The sequence below is a fragment of the Piliocolobus tephrosceles genome, chromosome 4 (genome assembly GCF_002776525.5).
Source record: "Piliocolobus tephrosceles isolate RC106 chromosome 4, ASM277652v3, whole genome shotgun sequence".
NCBI classification, from domain to species: domain Eukaryota; kingdom Metazoa; phylum Chordata; class Mammalia; order Primates; family Cercopithecidae; genus Piliocolobus; species Piliocolobus tephrosceles.
The window spans coordinates 92,845,750-92,866,414 of record NC_045437.1 but is presented as its reverse complement, the minus strand read 5'-3'; the positions used below and the strand labels follow the sequence as shown (position 1 = coordinate 92,866,414).

General features: G+C 40.6%; 1 protein-coding gene across 4 annotated transcripts in view; it reads left to right on the top strand.

Annotated features, from left to right (window-relative positions):
* Window positions 1-4,170: 4,170 nt before the first annotated feature.
* Window positions 4,171-20,665, top strand: part of ELL2 (elongation factor for RNA polymerase II 2) — a 77,362-nt gene continuing 60,867 nt past the window's right edge. The window contains exons 1-2 of one of the 4 annotated variants that reach the window (XM_023212193.1): window positions 4,547-4,662; window positions 16,413-16,523. In XM_023212193.1, the coding sequence (XP_023067961.1) occupies window positions 16,497-16,523 (27 nt within the window). In that variant the 5' untranslated portion in view covers window positions 4,547-4,662; window positions 16,413-16,496. Of the gene's footprint in view, window positions 4,663-16,412; window positions 16,524-20,665 lie in introns of all 4 variants that reach the window. The other 3 variants (XM_023212190.1, XM_023212191.2, XM_023212194.1) reach the window with 3 other exon arrangements.

The following is a 20,665-nucleotide window of genomic DNA, read 5'->3' as shown; positions in this document are numbered from 1 at the left end:
CAGATAAGCGATTCCTTTCAGAAAATCATGTGGACGTGGTCCATCATCATATTACAAGGCTAGGGAGAGTTTCAGCCTCCCTTCTCATAATCACCATGAGTGCCAACCTTAACCCTACCCCCATAAAAATACACAACGTAAGTAAACACAGTATGTTTGCTCTACAAATGCACTTTCAATTCAGGTCCTCTGTTGCCTTCTATCTAGGTTGTGTTCCATCCCAAACCCTTCCTAAAAAGAAACTCTTGAGCCTCTAAAGGAGTATAACAGCAGAGACAGACCTAGATTAGAGAACCCTCCCCATATATTCTGGAACCTTTGTATGACTTGTAAATTTACTGTCCTACTACTCAGATGGGGAACTCAGAGTCAAATTTAGCAATAATGATGATAATAATAATAATAAACAATGCAATGTAACATTTCTTGTACTTAGAGTAAATATTCACACAATACAATAAAAATTATTCAACTTAAAACCTGTGTTTATATAACAAAATCTATGCCTTAACTATAGGTATCTCACTTTTATTCTCTATAAATATCTGCTGAAGTACTTTTAAAACTATCAAGCTTCTACTTCCATTGTGTCCAAGGCAAGGAAATTTAGTACATTTTAGATTTTAGTACATGGCTGGGCAGTCTTGAAGGGAGAGTGGTGTAATAGTTGGGTCAAACACAACCATTGCACAAGGGAGCAAGCAGCATTGGGGAAGAGAATTCAAAAGGGAAAGATTTTCTCTCTGGAAATTCTGCATTGAGAGAGCTTCTGTGCTATAACTCTATAAGGTTCTATGTTCTCTTTTGGTAACAGAAGCCATTGCCTTGTATTAAGACATTAGTAAGCATTAACTTTTTGTATAGATGGGTTTAAGAAATAACCTCTAAACTGCTAACACAGGTATAAGACAGAATGCCCTTCTGCATTGGCAGTCACTACAGAAGATCTGGAAAACTAGAAACCTGTGGGCTAACTTTGGCCTAAAACTTTTTTAATGTCCAGAAAATGTTTATTAAAATTTTTACCTGGCAACAGTCAGCTGAACTAAGATATCACTCAGCCCTTTAAATGCTCCCAGCTCACTACAGTCCAGCATCTTCAGTGCCTATGACATTGTATCTGCTCTGTTTCACTCATTTGGGTATACAATAGTCCCTGAAGGCATCTGAATTGGTGACCTCTGCACCAAAGATGTGAGAAACAGTCATTAAATATGCAGCAACCTGGAATGAGGGGTGGCCCAACATTTGAAGGCCAGAGAAGGCCTTGATGTTCACATATCCCTTGCCAGCACTGTATACTAGACATGAGAGATGGAGCAGGCCCTGCGTCAGATTCCTTTTAGCCTTTTTCCTGCACTGAACTGTCTTATACGACAGATTTCTTCTCAGTTATTAAATCTAATACATAGCTACTCAGTGTATATAAGGACTGGAAGGACACTTAAAGAGCTGATTCCAACCCTGCCTCTCCTGGTTATGTTAGGCAGGTTGCTTTTAAGTTAATGGGAGTCTCCGTTCCTCCTTCATAAAACAATGGATTCACCTGGAATCATCATTAAGATCATTTTTAGTTGGCCTGTCTCCATCTACACCACCTCCAACTTATCTAGAATCTACTCAACCCTCAAGAGCTGTTCAAGTACTATCGCCTTCATTAAACCTCTTCAGACTTCTCCTTTCTTTGAATTTTTGAGCTTATCACCAACACCATCCAAATTAGCATTTACTAATTTTCTAATTGCTTTGCTTTCAGCATACTGTTCACTTGCCACATTGAAACAGAAAATTCCTTTAGAGACTTTACAGTTTAATTTTTAAATCCTCTACAGCATGTTATACTTAACTGGTATTCAATGATAATTTAATTATTTAAATCAGATAAAGATACAGAAAATACGTATAAAATGGCAACCTTCCCAAAAAGCACCTTTCATAAGCCTCCTCAAAATAAATTATCCTTACCAGCATCATAACTTGACCATCTGATTCAGGCAGGCATAATGTATACTATACCTGTCAGACATCAATGAAAAGACACTACTAGATTACCATATTACTTTGTACTTGATCATTTCCTCCTTCCACAGTTGAAAAGCTCAAAAGGGGAAAAATACAAACAAACATTAACTCACTACAATAATATATTAATCCCCGAAGGATTTGTTACCCACTAAAATAGGGCATGGGAAAAATTTTCCTACTATAATTTTTTTTAAAAATCAATTACTATAGGTCAGATATTTGAAAACTACAACGAAAACCATCCTTACTCCTCCCCCACCTGCTTGGATGTCATCAGAAATTCTGAGTAAGAGCAGGCCAAGTTAGGATATCATGTGGGTGGGGATTTACCCACATTCATTACCCACATTCACCGGAAAAGCAGTAGGATACAGGTTTTACTTGTTCCGGTCAAACTTCCCTTGCCCCTCGCCCCCCAAATAATTAAGGCTTTAGCTATGTGCTCAGTCCTTTACTATCAAAGCAAAAAAAAAAAAAAAAAAAAACAGAGAGAGAAAAGAAAAATTCAAGTACAGAATTATTTTTAGACTACAGTGCGCTTAGAGATGAACTATTTGAATAAGGTTTCTACTTTTGGAAAGCTGAGAAAACTAGGTAATAAAGCGTCTATTTCCCTTCTAAGAGTAAACTTCTTAATCCAATTTGATGATTCCTTAATTTCTCTACTCAATGAATTTAAGATAACTTTGTATCACTAAAGTAAATGAAATTAGCAGCGTTAATTATGTCTTAACAGCTAGCCAATCTTAGTGGATTGAAATTAAGTCAATTTACAAACAGTTTTCCTGTGATGGAGCAATGCTTAATACAGGTGTTTCCACTTAATCCCTGGAAAGCGAATTCATTCTGTAATTCACATTATACACCTACTTTGTTTGAGGGTCTGAATCAAAAGGGAGTGTACACGTACGGTGGGGAAGGCATTTATTGGGAGGGGAGGACATGGAATCATAGCCATAATCCTATTTAAAGTAATGAAAAACACTGATTAAATATCTATAAACTTTCCCGGGGGATCCCAGTAGAACAGAACACAGTTTTATAAGCTGAGGGTAAAAACAAGCGTCTGTTTTTTTATTAAAAAAAAAAAAAAAATTTAAACTGACTTTCAACAGTTTGAAAGCTTTCAATGGTTTGTTTTATCTGGTGTTTCTGATCACCCAATTAATCCATCCTCTGACAGGAACCCATCTGTCAGTCTATCCACACACAATCTGAAAGGGACTCCAGATTAGGCTCCCTCTTTTAGCCACGCCTACACAGGAAGCATCCTGTGGATGGAATGGAAAGTATGCCAGGCCTGTGCACACGCCTCACGCCCCCATCTCCTTCGCTTATCCTCGACAGCCTATCTCTTACCTTTAAACCCTCGCTAGGTTTTCACACAGCCCTATCAAATAAAAAGGACAAAACTCAAACTGAATCAGAGAATGAGAATTGTCGACGTTTCTTTTAATTTAGATCAATGCCAGTTTTACTCTTCTAGAGTCCTTTTTAAGGAGATACCATCCCAACCAGTTGTGATCCCAGAGAATCACAACAGGGCATGGCGTAGTAAAGACCTCGAACTCAATTCTCTATTATACCATGCCCACCATACGAAAGGCATTTAACTTCCCGCGTGACTTTGTCCTTAAGATGCTCCACAAAATCTAACACAACTCCTACATCTAAGAGTCAACTCACTAATTTCAAGGGTTTTTGGTTTTGTTTTTATAAGCTCTGCGTGTGGCACCCGATAACTTCAAGTTTCGAGTGAACAGTTTCCTCCCAATCCCGTCTGCTCAACTACAGTACCAGGAGTTTTGAAGAGCAGATCTCTAGCGAGTCCGCCTACTGCGTCCTCCCCCACAGGCACGCACCAAGTTCCACAGCTTCCGCAGCCGTCGGGGAACAAAGTCCTTATTTGGTCACGGCCATCCCTTTACACATTGGAGGTGGAGATCCTCCTCTCCAAGGACCACCGGCGCAGGGCGGGATTCCCCAATTCTGACTTTTCACTACCATCCCCTACAGGGGCGGGGCTCCAACTCCAGGTAACCAGACCAGGCAACCTGGACTTCCAACTAGCAGGGGAGTCCCCAAGCCAACCTGGCCAATCTCGGCCGGCGAGCCAAGACGACCAGACGTGACGTCAGACGTGATTAAGTTGGCGCGTCACCTAGACGTCAGCCTGTTACCTCTCGGACGTCCCGTCCCAGGAGCAAAACTCCAGCGACTTTGGGCCCCGCCCCAGTGAGAGTGGAGGGCGGCCGATGAGGGCGGTTCTGAAGGGAACAAGACCAATGAGACGAGCCCGGGGCGGGGCGCGGGGCCGGAGGGTGGGGCAGGTGGCGGCGGCGGCAGTCCGAGCTCTGGCTCCGCGCAGTATATGACAGTACGTCAGCAGCGGGATGGCCCTAGCAGTGGCGGCGGCTGCTGAAGCCCAAGCAGCCGCGGCCGCAGTGGAGGCTAGAGCCGGAGCGGCGGCGGCACCCCGGGGAGTTTAAGATGGCGGCGGGGGGGGCAGCGGGCCTGCGGGAGGAGCAGCGCTATGGGCTGTCGTGCGGACGGCTGGGGCAAGACAACATCACCGTACTGCATGTGAAGCTCACCGAGACGGCGATCCGGGCGCTCGAGACTTACCAGAGCCACAAGGTGAGGGCTCGGGGAGGCAGAGCGCACCCCTCACGGCCTGGCCGCGTCTTCCCCCGCCCGGGTGCCGGGTGCGGGGCCGGCGGAGCCGGGGCTGGCAGCTGCCGCCGTCAGCGCCCGCAGCGGCCAGGCAGGGCAGGGCCGGCTGGGTGGCTGACGCCGCGGTCCCGGGCCAGCCTGGGCGTTGGGGAAGCGGGCGGGCGGGCGGGCGGCCCCTGGCGGTGGGGCCGAGGCAGCCGCAGCCCTGGGTCGGCTGCCCTGCCGCTGCGGGACTTTCCGACGGCGCACGCGGATTTCCTGGCTTGTTGGGTCCTAAGGAGGGAGAGAGGCCCCATGAGAGAAGTGAGATGACCACGCTACCCTCTGCGGGGAAGGAGGGTAGCGAGCAGCGTGTGGCCAAGGAACCAGGGACCACTCGCGGACACCAGCTGTCCGCGTTTTCTAGTTACATGGGCACGGTGGATCCGCAGAGACTGGACACAGGCGCTCCGCGTGTGGGGGTGGGACACACCTTGTATTCCCAGGGACTTGGGGACACATGCGCTTCATGCATCAGGGGACACACTGTGTGCTGTAAGGGATGGGGACTCGGGCGCATGGTGAGGGGCACACGGTGTACTTATAGAGATACAGACTTAGGCAGTCCGTGTAAGGTGGCGGCGCACACTGGAACGGCAGGGACACTGGCGCTTCGCGTACGGGGGGGAGGGGACACACCTGCATTCTCAGGGACTCCGGGACACCGGCGCATCGCGTTACTGGAGACGCGCCGTGTCCAGGGGCGGACACAAACCAACACGGCGTCCCGGGGAGAGACCTGAGGACTCACACACACTTAGCGCTCCCCGGGAGTAAGACATTGGGTTCTGAGGATAGAGGTTCACCGACGCTCCACGTACCCGAAAAAACTCCCGGCGTCTCTGGCTGACTCTGGGACGTGTAAACAGGGAATGAGCCAGAAGGTGGGGGGAGGATGCAATGCATCCCGGGCAGAGACTCGGGCCTCTCACCCCTCGTTTTCGAGAGAAGCCCATGGACACACACACCCCTCCAGTACAGAGAGGCTCAGATAGGCGCACGTTCACTGTAATTGGACTACAAACCCAGACGCTTTCGTGTTGGAAAAAAAGTGGGAGAGAGAGGGAGGCACCGAGAAGGGACGCAGTAACCAGGGTGCATGGGGAAACAGTTTATGGACATGCAGTACTGTGTGCCTATGAGGGATACCGGAGTGGATACATTGCGTGAGGGAGGGTTATGTCATATGGAGGAACTTGTAACTTTTTACAGGAGAAGAGAGTCGGAAGGGAGATAGAACCCACGGGGCATCTTACAAATAGCCCATTCTATACTGAGGAACACACTCCAACCGGTCTCATAAAACAGGCACAGAGGCGCAGAAGGACACCGAGACACAGACTCACATAGTTATTCAGCTAAAAGTGGGGAAAAGAATTGACATCTGTTGAGCTCCCACTAATGCCAGGCACTTTAAATACATAGAGCGAAGTCAGAGTCTGAGGCAGAGCGGCAGGAGAGGTGTGAACCCTGGTTCACTGGGAATGTTTTCAGAGAGGCCCCCCTCCACCCCGACATAAGTGTGCGCACAGAGGAAGGCATTAGTTGTGCAGGCTTTGGATAGAAAATGAACTCACATGATAGGGTATTTGTAAACAGCAGTGGAGACTTTCAGAGGTGAGTGTATTGTTAGGAAGGCACTCACAGAATTGGGTGGACACATGAGTGTACGTGCTAGGACACTTGTGTTACTAACCAGAGAAGCATATGGTGAAAAACACTCACAGACTTTGTGTGGTGGGGTGAGGGGGCGTCAAGGAGGAGTTCATGCACAGGGAGAAAGGTACCTTCCTACATACAGTGAAATCTCGGGAGAAAACCTCAAGAATGGCTGGGAGAGATACAGGAAATATAAAACTGCGTGTGCCAATAGCTACTCCTAGATAGGTGCACCTGCAGTGAAGAGACCAGCATCAAACGGAGTGGGAGGCCCATTTGGGGGAAGCCAGAAACACAGGCAGAGGGACAGAAGCAGACAGTGGAGAGAAACTCAGCCTTGCAAGATGGAAAGATAAGCTTGCCTGTTCCAAGGGAAGGGCGTGGGAAGGAATGGCAGTGGGAAGAAGGTAGGTCAGGGAATGTAAAGAGAAAACCCAGAGGCCCAGAGAGAAAGAAGTCAGCAGGAGGCGGCTAGCCCCTATTGAGGAGCAGACTGGAGGAGCAGAGAAAGACTGACACACAGTGGGTGGGAAGAGGCATCTCTAGGGGGCAGTAGGTCAGCCAGCTACCTTGGGAAAATAATAGGCAAACTTTACAGTTGATTACAGCAAGATTGACAGTGTACACTTATGGGGAAAGGGGGCAGATGAGGAGGTCCATTTGGGGAAGGGAAAGTGAAGTGACAGAGATGCCCCCAGTGCCCGCTGATCTGCATGACCACTGGGGGCCCCAGAAGGGAGTGCTTTGTTTTCCTACCTTTGGATGGCCTTCATTTCTGCTTCCTGTACCCTAGTGTTTTCATATTTGGGATTAAGTTTACAGTGCTCTAAAAAGCCCTGCATTTATATACCAGTAGCTTCCAGGGGACAGAAGATCAAAAATTCTTTCTCTCCCAACCCACCATTTAGTTCTTAATTAAAAAAAAAAAAAAAGTTTTACTTTTTAAGAGGTACCAAAGTAGTCAGTGGCTTTATTTGCTTCTGACTGTTTCTAGTACTTCTTCCATTTCTGTGCATGCACATTTATAGGTCTGGTTGGTCTCTACAGAGGCAGCAAAGAGAAAGGGGGAAGACTTTTTCCAGATCTCCCTACCTTAAAGCATGGAGCCAGGTAGATTGTACTGCTCCTAGGATTCCTTTTCTCCTGCAGAACTGATGGTAGAAGCAGTGGCATGGAGGGGGATGGTACATGAGCTGACCATTCTTAACCAGCTCCTGTCCTCAGGCTTCACTGTCAGCTCAGCCATGGAAACACTTTTTAAGGGGTGTGGAAAAGCAAGCAGGAATTGGTGTGAAACTGTCAACCTCAGTTGGATGAAAACTGGGAAGAAATCAAAGAAATGAAATAGATACCTTTCTGGTGACTGAATGTACCATTGGTACTTACTGCAGGCTCCACCCACATATGTGTCCTCAGTGCCCCTCCTTCTGACTCAGACAGACCAGTGCGCCCCTATGGGCACAGTAACAGTTGCTAACAGTAGGCATCTGGCTAAGCTTTTATCCTCCAGTGGAAGGATATGAATTTGGTCTTTTTCACTTTCCATCGTTATTAGAAATAGGGCTCATGACTTTAAATTGAAGCTGCTGTTTGGGAACATGTTCACATGGATTGGCTAATTGGGAAGAGTTTTCTGGTGGTCAAACCTGTTCTCTCTTGGTGAAAATGGTTTTAATTTCTCATATAAAACTGTCCCCCACCATTCCTGGATTCATATAGGAGGGTACTTGATGACAGGTAACCTGGAAGCAGCTCTGGCCTATGTCAGGTGATGACTCTTACACCTTCTCTTCTAATGACTAAGAGCCAGAAATTTCAACAGGTTAATTTGCTAAATTAAGCATCAGAGAATTCTTTTTTTGTCCAAATTATTTTGTCTATTGGAGTTACTCTTCTAAATTAACCCACTTTGATGTAAGTCTTCAAATTACGGCTTCAAAGAAGTGAATTTAAAAGTTTTAGGAAGTTACGATATAGGCAGAACAGAGAACTTTTTTAGATATAATTGAGCAAATTTACACAGTTCTTAGGGTTCATGGAAACAGAGTATTTGATGAAAATTCTGAAATCTTGTTTTTTTTCAAATTACAATTCCTCACTGTTTCAAAAGATACATAATCCTACTTGACCTTCATTATTCAGGTTTCCTATTTTTAGAGAAGTGATCTTGGGAACCTTTCTAACAGTCAGAGGGGCATTGTGAGTCCAGCAATGAGAGTTATAGTTGGAGTAAATATCTTCTAAAAGTTGTTTTCCCACTCACATTGAATACAGAAATGGTTTCAAGTTGATTCCAGTATCATATTAACTGGAAAGTTATTTTCATGATTGGCAGAAAAATTTAGAGATGATAATACAGATATCTACAATATTAACCTTTTAAAATGTAGATTAATTTGAATGAGGAGAAAAGTTGCTAAATAAATAAAATCACAAATTACAACTTTATAGTCATTTTAAATTGTTTTCTGTGATTGTGTGGTCTACATAAGCTCTACATATTTTAAATGAGCATATATTATTGTAATTACGTATTTCTCCCAAATGGAAAACTATATTTAAAATTAAAATCCAACATTTAAAAATACATTTTAGCAAAGTTCTTCAGTAATGCAGGTGGCTTTATTTTGAAGTTTGAGTGATTTACTTTTAGAACAAAAACTTTATCAAAGCATTATTTTCAGATTTTGTTGTTGCTGAGCCTATCAATTTAGTTTTTAAAAAATGTTTACTCAAAGTTTCAAAGGTGGTGGCTCAAATACCGTTACCATGTTTGCTGAACTATTACATAAAAAGTCTAGCATAGTTGTGTTTGGGGGCAGGGGCTGCTCCTGCTCTCTCCCTGAAGATCAGAAAGCAGATGCCTTTAAGTGGGATTCTGCTAACACATTTCTCTTGTCAACTCCATTGAATTGAAATACATTTTTCTGCCTTTGTCAGTGTCTTCTAGGAAAGTGATAATGTTTTTAAAATTTGTACATATATATTGTTATTTAATTTTTCATAATTTTAGATGCTATTTACAAAGCATAAGTTCTTATTTAAGCCTCCAAAATTATTGTCCTTCATAGTAGCTCCCTTCAATGTGTTACCTGACCTCTTGTTAAATCACTGAGTCCACAGGTCAGAGGGTAAGTGACTTCCTCGCCTTATCCTTTTCTTCTATCAGGTGAACTTTTTAGCATTTGATTCATTACAGTTTAAGACACAGAAAAGACTCATACTCTGCTGTTTTCTCTTTCGTTTGCTGCCTGCCCATATTTTTTGTGTGTGTTTTCAATAATCTGCCTTACTACAGAAGATTGTTCTTAAGCCACCACTTGAGCATCCACATCCAGACCTGCCAGCACAGCACTGCCACCACTGTTGGACATGTTTATTAAGTAAAACAGTGAGGTTTGCTTTAGCAGATGCTATTTGCTCCACTTTTAAAATGTAGCCAAGTTTAATTTAAATGAATTAATCCTACTGACTTTTAACTTAGACCCATTTTCAGTCTGTGCTTCATTTTAAAATGCTTTTTATCAAGTGAAGTCAAGTTTGTGCCCCATCCTTCAGTGTTTGCAAAGTTTATTCAAATGCCCAGTTGCTCAATGCAAAGGAGGGTGTTCCTCCCTGAGAAAAGTAGTAGCCAGATTGCCTAAAAAGATAGACAGGGAAGCTTGGCACCCGAATTGGGAAGAGAAAGAAAGAACATATGTGAAGGATTGGAACATGTTCAAGAAAAGAATTTAAAAGGAAAGGGGCATAGAATTCTTGGAATGACTTACAGAAAAGCTTACCAAGGACAATCACCAGATTCAGCCTTTCCATTTGCTCCATTTGCACTTGTGAAAAATTACAGAAGCTGTGCTCATAAGGCTTATTAGGTAATTGGTGATAAAGCCAGCAGAGAGAGGAAAATGAGAATTTCAGCTGAACCAAGGCTAGGTCACTTTTAACAATTTGTGATGACCCTTTTCTCTGCAACAGAGAAGCTCAGGAGTCTGGCACTAGATCCAGCCCACCATTTGCTAGATTGGGCCAAATGTATTTTGGATTGTTTGAGAAAATGTCCCTAAAATGTGATATTATGGCCATCCTACATTGAAGATGAACTAAGTTTTATAATAAAGAAAACAACATGTATATAACCCAACATCTGACTGTCCTGCATACCGCAGCTCCATACAGAATTTCCTATGAGTTATGCACAAATTTCCTGCAGTTCTGGGGTAGAATATAATAAATTAATGTCCATGTCTTTAGAGCAAATTAAAGCTGGAAAACACGGCATAACTTGGGTCAGGTTACCAGCGAGGATTTCTGTCTCTGTCTTTTATTTTTTATCTCCTTCCTTCTTTCCTTCCTTCCTATTTCTTTCTGTGGCAGTATTATGGCTCTTGAGAGCTATGTTGAATCTTCAAGAATAACTGGTTTAAGAGTTTCCACTAATACTTTGCCAGCAAAGACTAAAGCTGGCATTTGCATGATTTAATACAGGATATAAGAAAAGAGAATTTTATTAATTAAGCTATAAACTCCTTGAAGATTGGTGAATAAAATTATCACCTCAAATTGACCTCTACAGTAAGGGCATTTGGCTACTGGTTTCATAGTAACTAGATTGTTGAACAAATGGGATGAGTTTCTTTTCTTTGTGGGACCCTATATGTTATTGGTCTAAAATCCTTGGGTCTTAAAGGATTTTAGCAAGATTTTAGCAGACAGAAACTGGATGGGGACCACATCTCCAGCAGAAACAATGGCATAGGTAAGCAAAGAAGAGTGGTAGCTAGGGCAAGCTCCAAGAATTGCCATAAAGACCCTGTTCTGCTTATCATGGCGGTCAGGAGAAAAATGTAGAGTTTAAGGCAGAAAAAGTAGGTCAGAGCAGATTCATTACCTTACTAAGAAGTTTGGATTTTATTCTGTGAACACTGAGTAGAAACATAAGGTAGTTTGATCTGTGTTTTAGGATTATTCTGGCCCTCGTGTGCAGATGACTATAATGTGAATCTGGAAGGAGATAGACAAGTTAGGAAGAAGTTTGTGGTATAGGCTAGAGATAACTGGAGTCCACCCTAGGGTGTTGGTGGGAGATGCAGGAGATGAATAGAGTCTATAGAATTTAACAAGATATTGGCCGGGAGTGGTGGCTCATGCTTGTAATCCCAGCACGTTGGGAGGCTGAGGCGGGCGGATCACAAGGTCAGGAGATCGAGACCATCCTGGCGAACACAGTGAAACCCTGTCTCTACTAAAAATAGAAAAAAAAAAAAAAAAAAAAAGAAGTAGCCGGGCGTGGTGGTGGGCGCCTGTAGTCCCAGCTACTCAAGAGGCTAAGGCAGGAGAATGGTGTAAACCCGGGAGGCGGAGCTTGCAGTGAGCCGAGATCGCGCCACTGCACTCCAGCCTGGGCAACAGAGTGAGACTGTCTCAAAAAAAAAAAAAATTTAGAAACAGAATTGAATTGAGATTTCTAGCCATTGGCACTAGGAGGAGTACCCCTGATAGAAAAAGGGAAATTGGAAGCAGATGGGAGAGTGGAGTTGGGGGTAGGGGAGATAAAGATGTGAATGCCATTTTGGTGAACATTCACTCAGCCTTTTAATTGATAATGAGGAGACTTGGGTTTGATTAGACGTTTTATATTTGAGAAGTATATTCAGGAGTTTGAGGCAGACAGATATATAAAACAGTGCTGTGTGACTTAATATGTTTTATATAAACTTTTATTTGGATGGAAATTTTGGAGATTGTTGATGTTTTGAAGAAAGTTGAAATTCTTTGGGAAAAAATTCGGTTTTGAGCAGGGCATTTTAAATTTTGTTTGTATTTCTATAGACTTTCTTTATTGAATAACCTCTATAAATTGTGCTTAAGGCACTGATAATATGAAATCTAATTTTATTTTAACATGGAAATCAGACCTTCTGTGGTTTCTGTCCCTATTGATTAAGGAAACGTAAGTAACTCTATATAATGTGCCTGGATTTACATTTCAAGTTTTATTTTGAAATAACATAATTCCTAAAGGCCTTGAAGGAATAATTTCAGTTACCTCACATTACCTCTATTTCTGTTTTGGTGTTTTGATTCCTTTATTTCTTTTTTGATGGTAGTTCCTTATGAAAAACAAAACAAAGGAATCATGAGTGCATAAAACTTTTGCTATACATACACATTGTAATGGAATGGACTACTGTGAGCGTTTGGTTCTTGATTCAGGGAGATAACCTAGTCTGGAAGACTTTTTCACTCAACAGTGAGCTTATTCAAGGGTGTAGCCAGGCTTGAACTTTCTTATAAGATTCACAGATGCTTTTTAAGACTTAAATATGCTTAGCTAGAAACTTAAGTATTAGCATATTTTAAGATGACATTTAATATCATTGCTTTTGGCTCCATTATTAGAAACCATGATGCCTCAAGAACCAAAAAAGGTGTCCATGTAATAAAAACTCAGCTGAGTATCTTGTTTTTTCTTTAATAAAAAATTAAGAGGTAGAAGAGTTAAACTACCAAATATTCATTCAGCAAACGTGTATTTATCTTCTGACATTTGCCAGGGATAGAAGTAGGCATTGGAGATATAAAGCTGAATAAGTCATAAATGGTCCCTGCCAAGAAAGTGCCTGTCATTTTAGTAGAAGCAGGCAAATGTGAAAAAATAAACGCTATAAAGTTTGTGTTCAAGGAGATGTCTTCTTTACCTGCCATCCTCTGCTCAGCCCATTGTTTCTACCACACCCGTAAGGTTATACCTGACAAAGTCCCTGTTAAAGTACAGTGGTCATCTCTTTGTTTCCATCTTACCAGACCTCAGCGGTATTCCATTCTCTTGACCACTTCTTCCTGTTAGAAACACTTTCCTGATTTTCCTCCTATCTCTCTGCCCATTCTTTCTCATTCTCCTTTGCCTGCTTTCCTCTGTTTGGCTGGCCTCTGAATGTTGGAGCTCTCTCTCTCTTCTCTTTATCTGTTCAGTCTCCCTAGGTGAGTTCATTTAGTCCTTTGAATTTAAGTGTCATCTATATGTTAATGACTCCCAAATATTTATCTCCAGATCTATTCTTTTCTCCAGCTTCAAGTACTGATTTCCAGTACACTGCCTCATCAAAGTTTAATAGACATCTCAAATCTTACATATCCAAACTGTATTTTATACCCTTGTAGGAGTTTTTCTCAAGGGTATGGCTAATCATTGCAAGGAGAAAACTATCCTCTGACAATCAACTATTTCAATAAGTACAGACATAAAGGAAATTATAAAAGCATTACCTGATTTTGTTGTTATAAAGGATCCTCTCCCTTGTTGATATGAGAATCCATGAGGGATCAAGTAAGATTTTTTTTTTTAACTTTTATTTTAGGTTCAGGGTACATATACAGGTTTGTTATGTAGGTAAATTGCATATCATGGGGATTTGGTGTACAGATTATGTCATCACCCAGATAATAAGCATAGTACCCAATAGGTAGTTTTTTGATCCTCACCCTCCTTGCACCCTCCACCCTCAAGGTAGGCCCCTAGTGTCTGTTTTTCCCCTCTTTATGTCCATGCGTGCTCAATGTTTAGCTCTCACTTATTAATGCAAACATGCGGTATTTTTTTGTTCCTGTGTTAATTTGCTTAAAGGCTTAAAGCTCCGTCTGTATTGCCACAAATGACATGATCTCATTCTTTTTCATTGCTGTGTTGTATTCCATATATATATGTACCACCTTTTCTTAATCCAGTCTACCGTTGATGGGCATTTAGGTTGTTTTCATATCTTCACTGTTTCTAAAAATAACTCATGATTTTACTCCTCAAATCTCTATCTACCTAAGTGTTCCCTATCTCAGTAAGTGGCAGAACTCTCTATCAATTGCCTAGAAATTGACTAGCAACCCTTGATTTGTCTCCTGTTTTCTTGAGATATTTGATCTATCAGCAAGTACTGTCAACCTTCAAAATATCCTGAATCTAACCCCAGCCATTGCTGCTATTCCAGTCCCAGTTACCATCATCTCTCCTCAGGATCACTGCCATGAACTTCGAGGTAGCCTTCAAGTTCCTACCCTTCCCCCATAATCCACAGCAGCTAGAGTGATCTTTTCAGAACATTAAGTATGATCAAGTAGTCTCCCAGTTTCAAGCCCCCTAATGGTTCCCTTTGTAAAAAATGTTTTAGATGTCACATTTTATTAATTTCTAGTTTGAAAAAAAAAAAAACTCCATCTTCCAGTCTAAGCTTATTTTACCACTTCTCCTTATACTTCTGCTTTAGAGATCATGATCCCAGGAAATAAATCTTTATTTGCATTTACAGTCAGATTTGACATATAAGCTAATTATACAATTATAAAGCCCACATTAAATCTGGGGGAAAAATGGTGGGATACTGTGCTTCAAGTGTTTGTTTATTTATTTATTTATTTAATTTTTGAGACAGAGTCTCGCTCTGTCGCCCAGGCTGGAGTGCAGTGGCACGATCTCGGCTCACTGCAAGCTCCACCTCCCGGGTTCATGCCATTCTTCTGCCTCAGCCTCCAAAGTAGCTGGGGCTACAGGCGCCCACCACCACCCCTGGCTAATTTTTTGTATTTTTAGTAGAAATGGGGTTTCACCATGTTAGCCAAGATAGTCTCGGTCTCCTGACCTCATGATCTGTCTGCCTCAGCCTCCCAAAGTGCTGGGATTACACGCGTGAGCCACCATGCCTGGCCAAGTGTTGTTGATTTAAAGGCTGGTTCACAGTAACTAACTTTTTGGCTGGTTGTTCAGTTTAGATTTTTGCCTTCCATGTTCAAGAGCTATTTGAAATCCTAAAATTTAAGACAACCATATATATATGAAGATTTTATATATGTATAAATAAAGTTTGGCATGTATCAGATAGCCACCGTTTTCTAGAAGCTACCTTTCAAAACAGGGATTGTGCTAAATAGATGTTGGTTTTGGTAATCCCTTATATTTCACTCTTTCCATGCTGTAGTGGCTAGAAAGAAATTATTCTTTACTTCATATGTTCTTTAATCTGGTTCTTCCAAATCTGTAGAAAAGGAATTTCTTTTGAATCTAAGGTTACATTGACTCACAGGGCAAAATACTAGATTGGTTTGTGAAGCTTAATGACTTTCTTTTTGGCGTCTAATAAAAGGTTTGAGGCAAATAAGAAGATACCATTTTTTCAAGTAGTTTTGGATTATTTCTAAATTTCATATCATGTATTATTCTAAGCATGTTATTGGCTTTTAATAAGAGCTGAGTGTATTTTATTTCTTTAGGATCAGCTGATGTCATGTGCTATTTTCTACTTTTAACTCAAATTTTCTTTCTTCCTCCTCTCTCTTTGCCTAGATATTTCTTTATTACAGTGGTTAAAATATAATTATTAGATAGTCTTCTTTGGGTTCTCTATCAGATGATGTCCTAAAGAACAAAGAAAAAAGTGACTCTTGAACAAAAGAATCATTACTGCCAGTTCTTAAATAGTATAGAGGGAAAGAAAGATGATCTATTTTATCCAAGTTGCATCCCAGGGAAAAGTGTGTCCACTTATTTACTTTGCAGGTAAAAACAAGTTCCCAAATTGTGTGATATTTTCCTTCTGCCATAGTGCAAAACCAAAAAAGTGATTCTTAATTATCTGGCTTTCAGTTTCAAATTTCATATTACTATTGTTGGAGGGGGACAGGAAAGACTAACTATATAAAATCCTGAATAAGAGCACAGTTCTGAGCCCCAGGTCACTTATTAGCTGTGTAGCCTTCAGTAATTCACAGGACTTACCTGAGAAATGAGAATAATAGTATCTACCCCACAAGGGTGCTTCTGAGAATTCCCAGAGGTGGTAGTAGAAATGGATAGTGCCTGACACATTGTAAACACTCAAATAGTAACTGGTTAGCTATAACTGTTTGTTTAAACAATCCACTTTAAGTACTCACTTGAACCATCACCATTTATAGAAAGTTTTTTTGTTTTGAGCAAAGTTCCAAAATTATATTTGACATTGAATTTTTTTTTTTTTTTTTTTTTTTTGCAGTATCTTTATCATGGCTTATAATGCAGCTTAGATACAAAGGTGGATACCAAGTATTTAATAAATACGTGATGAACTCAAAGTTCCATGATGGGTTCAAAAGGAAAACTAAAGGTATCTCAAAAACATCTCTAACCGTAGAGAATAAAGTTGGAAAGATCTCTATAATATTTTTTAGGAATATTGTTATTTTCTAGACCCAGAATGCTATTTCTTGTTTGTTTATTTGTAAAACTGACAGTTGTTGATAAGGGAAAGGTAACCACACATTTAATTTGCATACATGGATAAGCAATATGTATATAATCAAGAGATGGTTATAAACTACCTTTATAGGATAAGTGACTTTTTTATTCAACTCCAAAAAAGCAGCTGTGCTCTTCTCCCATCCCAAAGAAATCATGTCAGAATTAATATTAGGAAAATTAATATTTCCTAGGAAAATGACTCAGTAAATTATATATTACTTTTATAGTTCTGATATATTGTGAGGAATAGTCAGTCCCTGGAAATAAGTGTGCATAGATCTCTTTGGTCATAGAGCAATTCTTGTTGCAGTAGCATTGGCTTGTAAATGCAGATGTCAAGAGTATAACCAAACTTAAGAGCATTTTAGCATTGCCTATACTGCTATTCTGTGCTTAGGAATGCCCAACATTTCATAAGAGGTACAGAGCGTAAATTCAAGGAGCTCTAAGAGCAGTGAAAGCACTAAAATTTGACAGAATCTTTTGACTGCAAACCATCACTTTTATCAGGATCGTTGATAAATCCTGTTGTTGAAGAAGTTTCCCTAGCCAATTACAATCTGCCTTTGTGTTCTTGGTTGGAAATAGATACCAGATCACTCTCTTACTTATAGCTCAAATACTATTCCCTTAAGCCCTAGAGTAACTTGATTTTCAGAAGAGCTACTTGGTGAAAATATTTAATTAAAGCAAAAGTTGAAGCCTTACCTGAAACTCATTTCTAATGGGAATGTATTCAGCAAATGTTTAAAGATACAGTGAGTTGAGGTCATGTTTATACAATTATACTTAGGCTAAAAAAATTTTTGGATAAAAAACTAATATGCTTTAGACGTTTGCTTATAATGGTATTGACTTCTAAACTTTTTCCTAGTGTCTCTCTTAATAACACAGTGAGTGATCAGATGCAAAATAAATGGTGTAGAGTTTTGTTTCATCCTGTGGCATTTTTAAAAACATTCAAGAGCTGTAGCCTAGTTAACATGTTCTTTTCTAAAATTGGGATTAAAATCAGTAAAGCATTTGAGGTTGTTTTAAGTATTTTTCTAGATTGCTAGATATCTTAAAAGAATTTCTGAGTAACAATGAGCTTGTTTGGATAAGTACATACAACTCTTCCATAAATGAGGGTTTTATTATATATTAAATAAAATGGTAACAAATATTTATGTATGTTCTTTCACTATACATCATCCTTAAAGGAAAAAAAAAACTTTTTTTTTCAGTTTTTAATCAGAAACTGAACTAAATTTTACTTCGGTTTTTTTGGAAATTTTAATTACTTTATGAAATTCATTTTCCTTGGAAACAAAATGCCAAAAGAACTGAGTGAACATTTAAGGTCTTTTAAATGTTTAGCACTAGGGGGTAACACATTTCAGAAGCAAGAGAAAGAAAGAGTACTGTACTTGGAATTCAGAGGACTGGATTTAAGGCCCAACTCTGCTAATCACCAGGTCTGTGATCCTAAGTGATGTACTCTAACTTTTAGAGACTCATTATTTATTCTGTCTCTGAAATGGGGAATAATGATGCTTTCCTACCACCCAGAGCTGGTTTCAGGAGGCTCACTTGAGACAACAGATATAAAATGCTCTGTGCCATACATTAGAAAACTAGGTAAATAAAAATTATTCTTGTTGAGGAGTCAAGCTCTATAGGTAGAACTATAAACATGTCAAGAAGTCAAGTTCTAAATTCAGGGCATGAGGAAAAAAATTGTATATAGTCAAAGTTACTCTTGCAAGTTTCTAAATTGTTATGAAGAATCATACATATTATCTTGTCTGTACAACCCTGAATAGTAATCTGCATATGTGTACAATGTGTATAGTGATATACTTCATGTATAAAGAGAACATATACAAAATGATTTTACAATACTTTTTTTCGTGTTTAGCTGAGCACATAATACTTGTAAGTTACATATGCCTAAGACTCTTGTGTCATAACAATCAGGAATAAGACAACCTATGAAAAAATATACCCAGTGTAGTGGAACAGTAGATGCTGGCATCTGGACAAACAGCTAATGAGATTTAACTCATAGTTACATAGTTCCAAGTTAGCAAAATGGTGGCACCAGAGTTTTGTTTGGCTAGAAACAGGTTTAACATTTTTAAATTTAGATATTTTTCCTTTGGGCATGCATTTCCCAGGAACTTACCACCCCTTGTTGCCCTACATCCATCTGTTCCAAAGACCTTTGGGTCTTTGAAACATTGAAACATTGAGTCTTTGACTCCTGGTTTATCCAAAGGAAGGTCTCATTGAGGAAATTAATTTTGAGCTTGAATGTTAAGTAAGCAATAAGTATGGATTGGCAAAGCAGATCTTGGGAATTTATGCCAGGTTGGAAGAACATGAAAGAGTTAGAGAGGAAAGTCTTTGCAAAACAAACAAACAAAGGTTAACATAGCTGAGCTATTTTTGGGAGGAAATGGAAGATGAACTTGGTTGATTCTGGTTGATCTTGGTTGATAGCGGATGGGATGTGTTTTCTATTTAGTAGTTGGCTTTGTTTTGACAGACAGTGATAAGAACTACTGTGGGCCGACAGTGGTATATGAGAGAGGTTCTGCCGGCTATTTGAACAATTTGGAAGGACTTCAAGGAAGGGAGAAAGCCGTTATCTAGTTGTGAGGTGATAAGGGTCTTGCTTTCAAAATGGAGACTAAGAACTTAATTTGAGGGAGTTTGGGGCAGAGTGGCCAGAGTTGGTGACTGGGAGCCCTGGAGCCACATTGGCATCATCTTTCTTTGGTGTCTGATGTTCAAGCTTTCAGCATATCTTATCATTTTTCCTGGGGAATGTCTGCTGTGTCCACCATCCCCGGTTAGCTGCAGATGTAGTCATACTAATTTAGGCCTTTTTTTTTTTATCACTTCCAGGGTATTTCTAAGCATCCCCCTGGACTGTGCGCTAGCTCACTTCTCCAGCCCTGCCCTGCTCTGATCCGTCTCTCTCCATCTATTTTGCATATGGCTGGAAGAGCTTCCTTCCCCCAAAACACTTCTGTGAGCAACTCTCTTATTCAAAAAATTGAGAGAGCCTCCAACTGTTTATCAAGTTAAAGACAAGAGTACAACCCATCAGTGAGGGGTTAGGGAGGGGATTAGGGCAGGATTATTTCAGAGTGATAAACTTTTTAAACAGAGTCATCCTGAGGTCTGAAATTTAAATTTTTGCCCTATTCTGTAGCAAATAGAAATGAAGACACATTTTGAGGATAAGGAAAAATTAGGCAGGAATTTGCAGATCGGATCTCATCCTTGCTGTTGTATTTCAAGTGGGAAAGAAGCGTACACATACAGACCTGCCCTCTGACCATACAGTGTCCATTCCTGTCTCCTCACTTTTTTCCTCAGGGTATTCTCTTTCCTCGGAACTTACCTTTTCTAAACTATGATTTAAGAGCCACCTTTTCTGTAAACAATTATCTATTCTAACCTGTACTCTCCTTTTTGAGAATTCTTATTACACTTCCCACTGCTACTTAGCCTAGTACTTAATCATTCTCAAAATTTCCCCAACTAAATGATGAACCTTCTGGCATGAGGGATTAGGCCCCCACACTCTTGAATACCCCATTAGCAGATGTGCGTGGAACACAAGGTAGTAAAAGAAAATTAGCATGGCAAAATAGGGAGATTGAGTCTTGGGTTCTGGTCCTGTTGGGGATAGGCACCAACTGTATTATCTCTAAGGCCTCATCTGGATTTGGAATCCTGTGATTCTAGTGGCATGTAGTATGTAAATGACTAATAGAATATGAAGTCAGGGAGAGAAGAGACTGTAAGTTAATTTTAAGGTGGTGAGCCTGGAGAACCAAGAGGATAAAAGTGCCTTTGCCAGAAAAGTAAGAAAGAGATGATGGTTTGGTTGGGAAGACTGGGGATGGGGGAATTAGTTTCATGTTTGCCAGTCATTGAGATTTGCTGCCATTGTGAGTTTCTAATGCAAAATGTCGTATCGGCAGTAGTAAGTAGCAGGCTATGGAGAGGTGC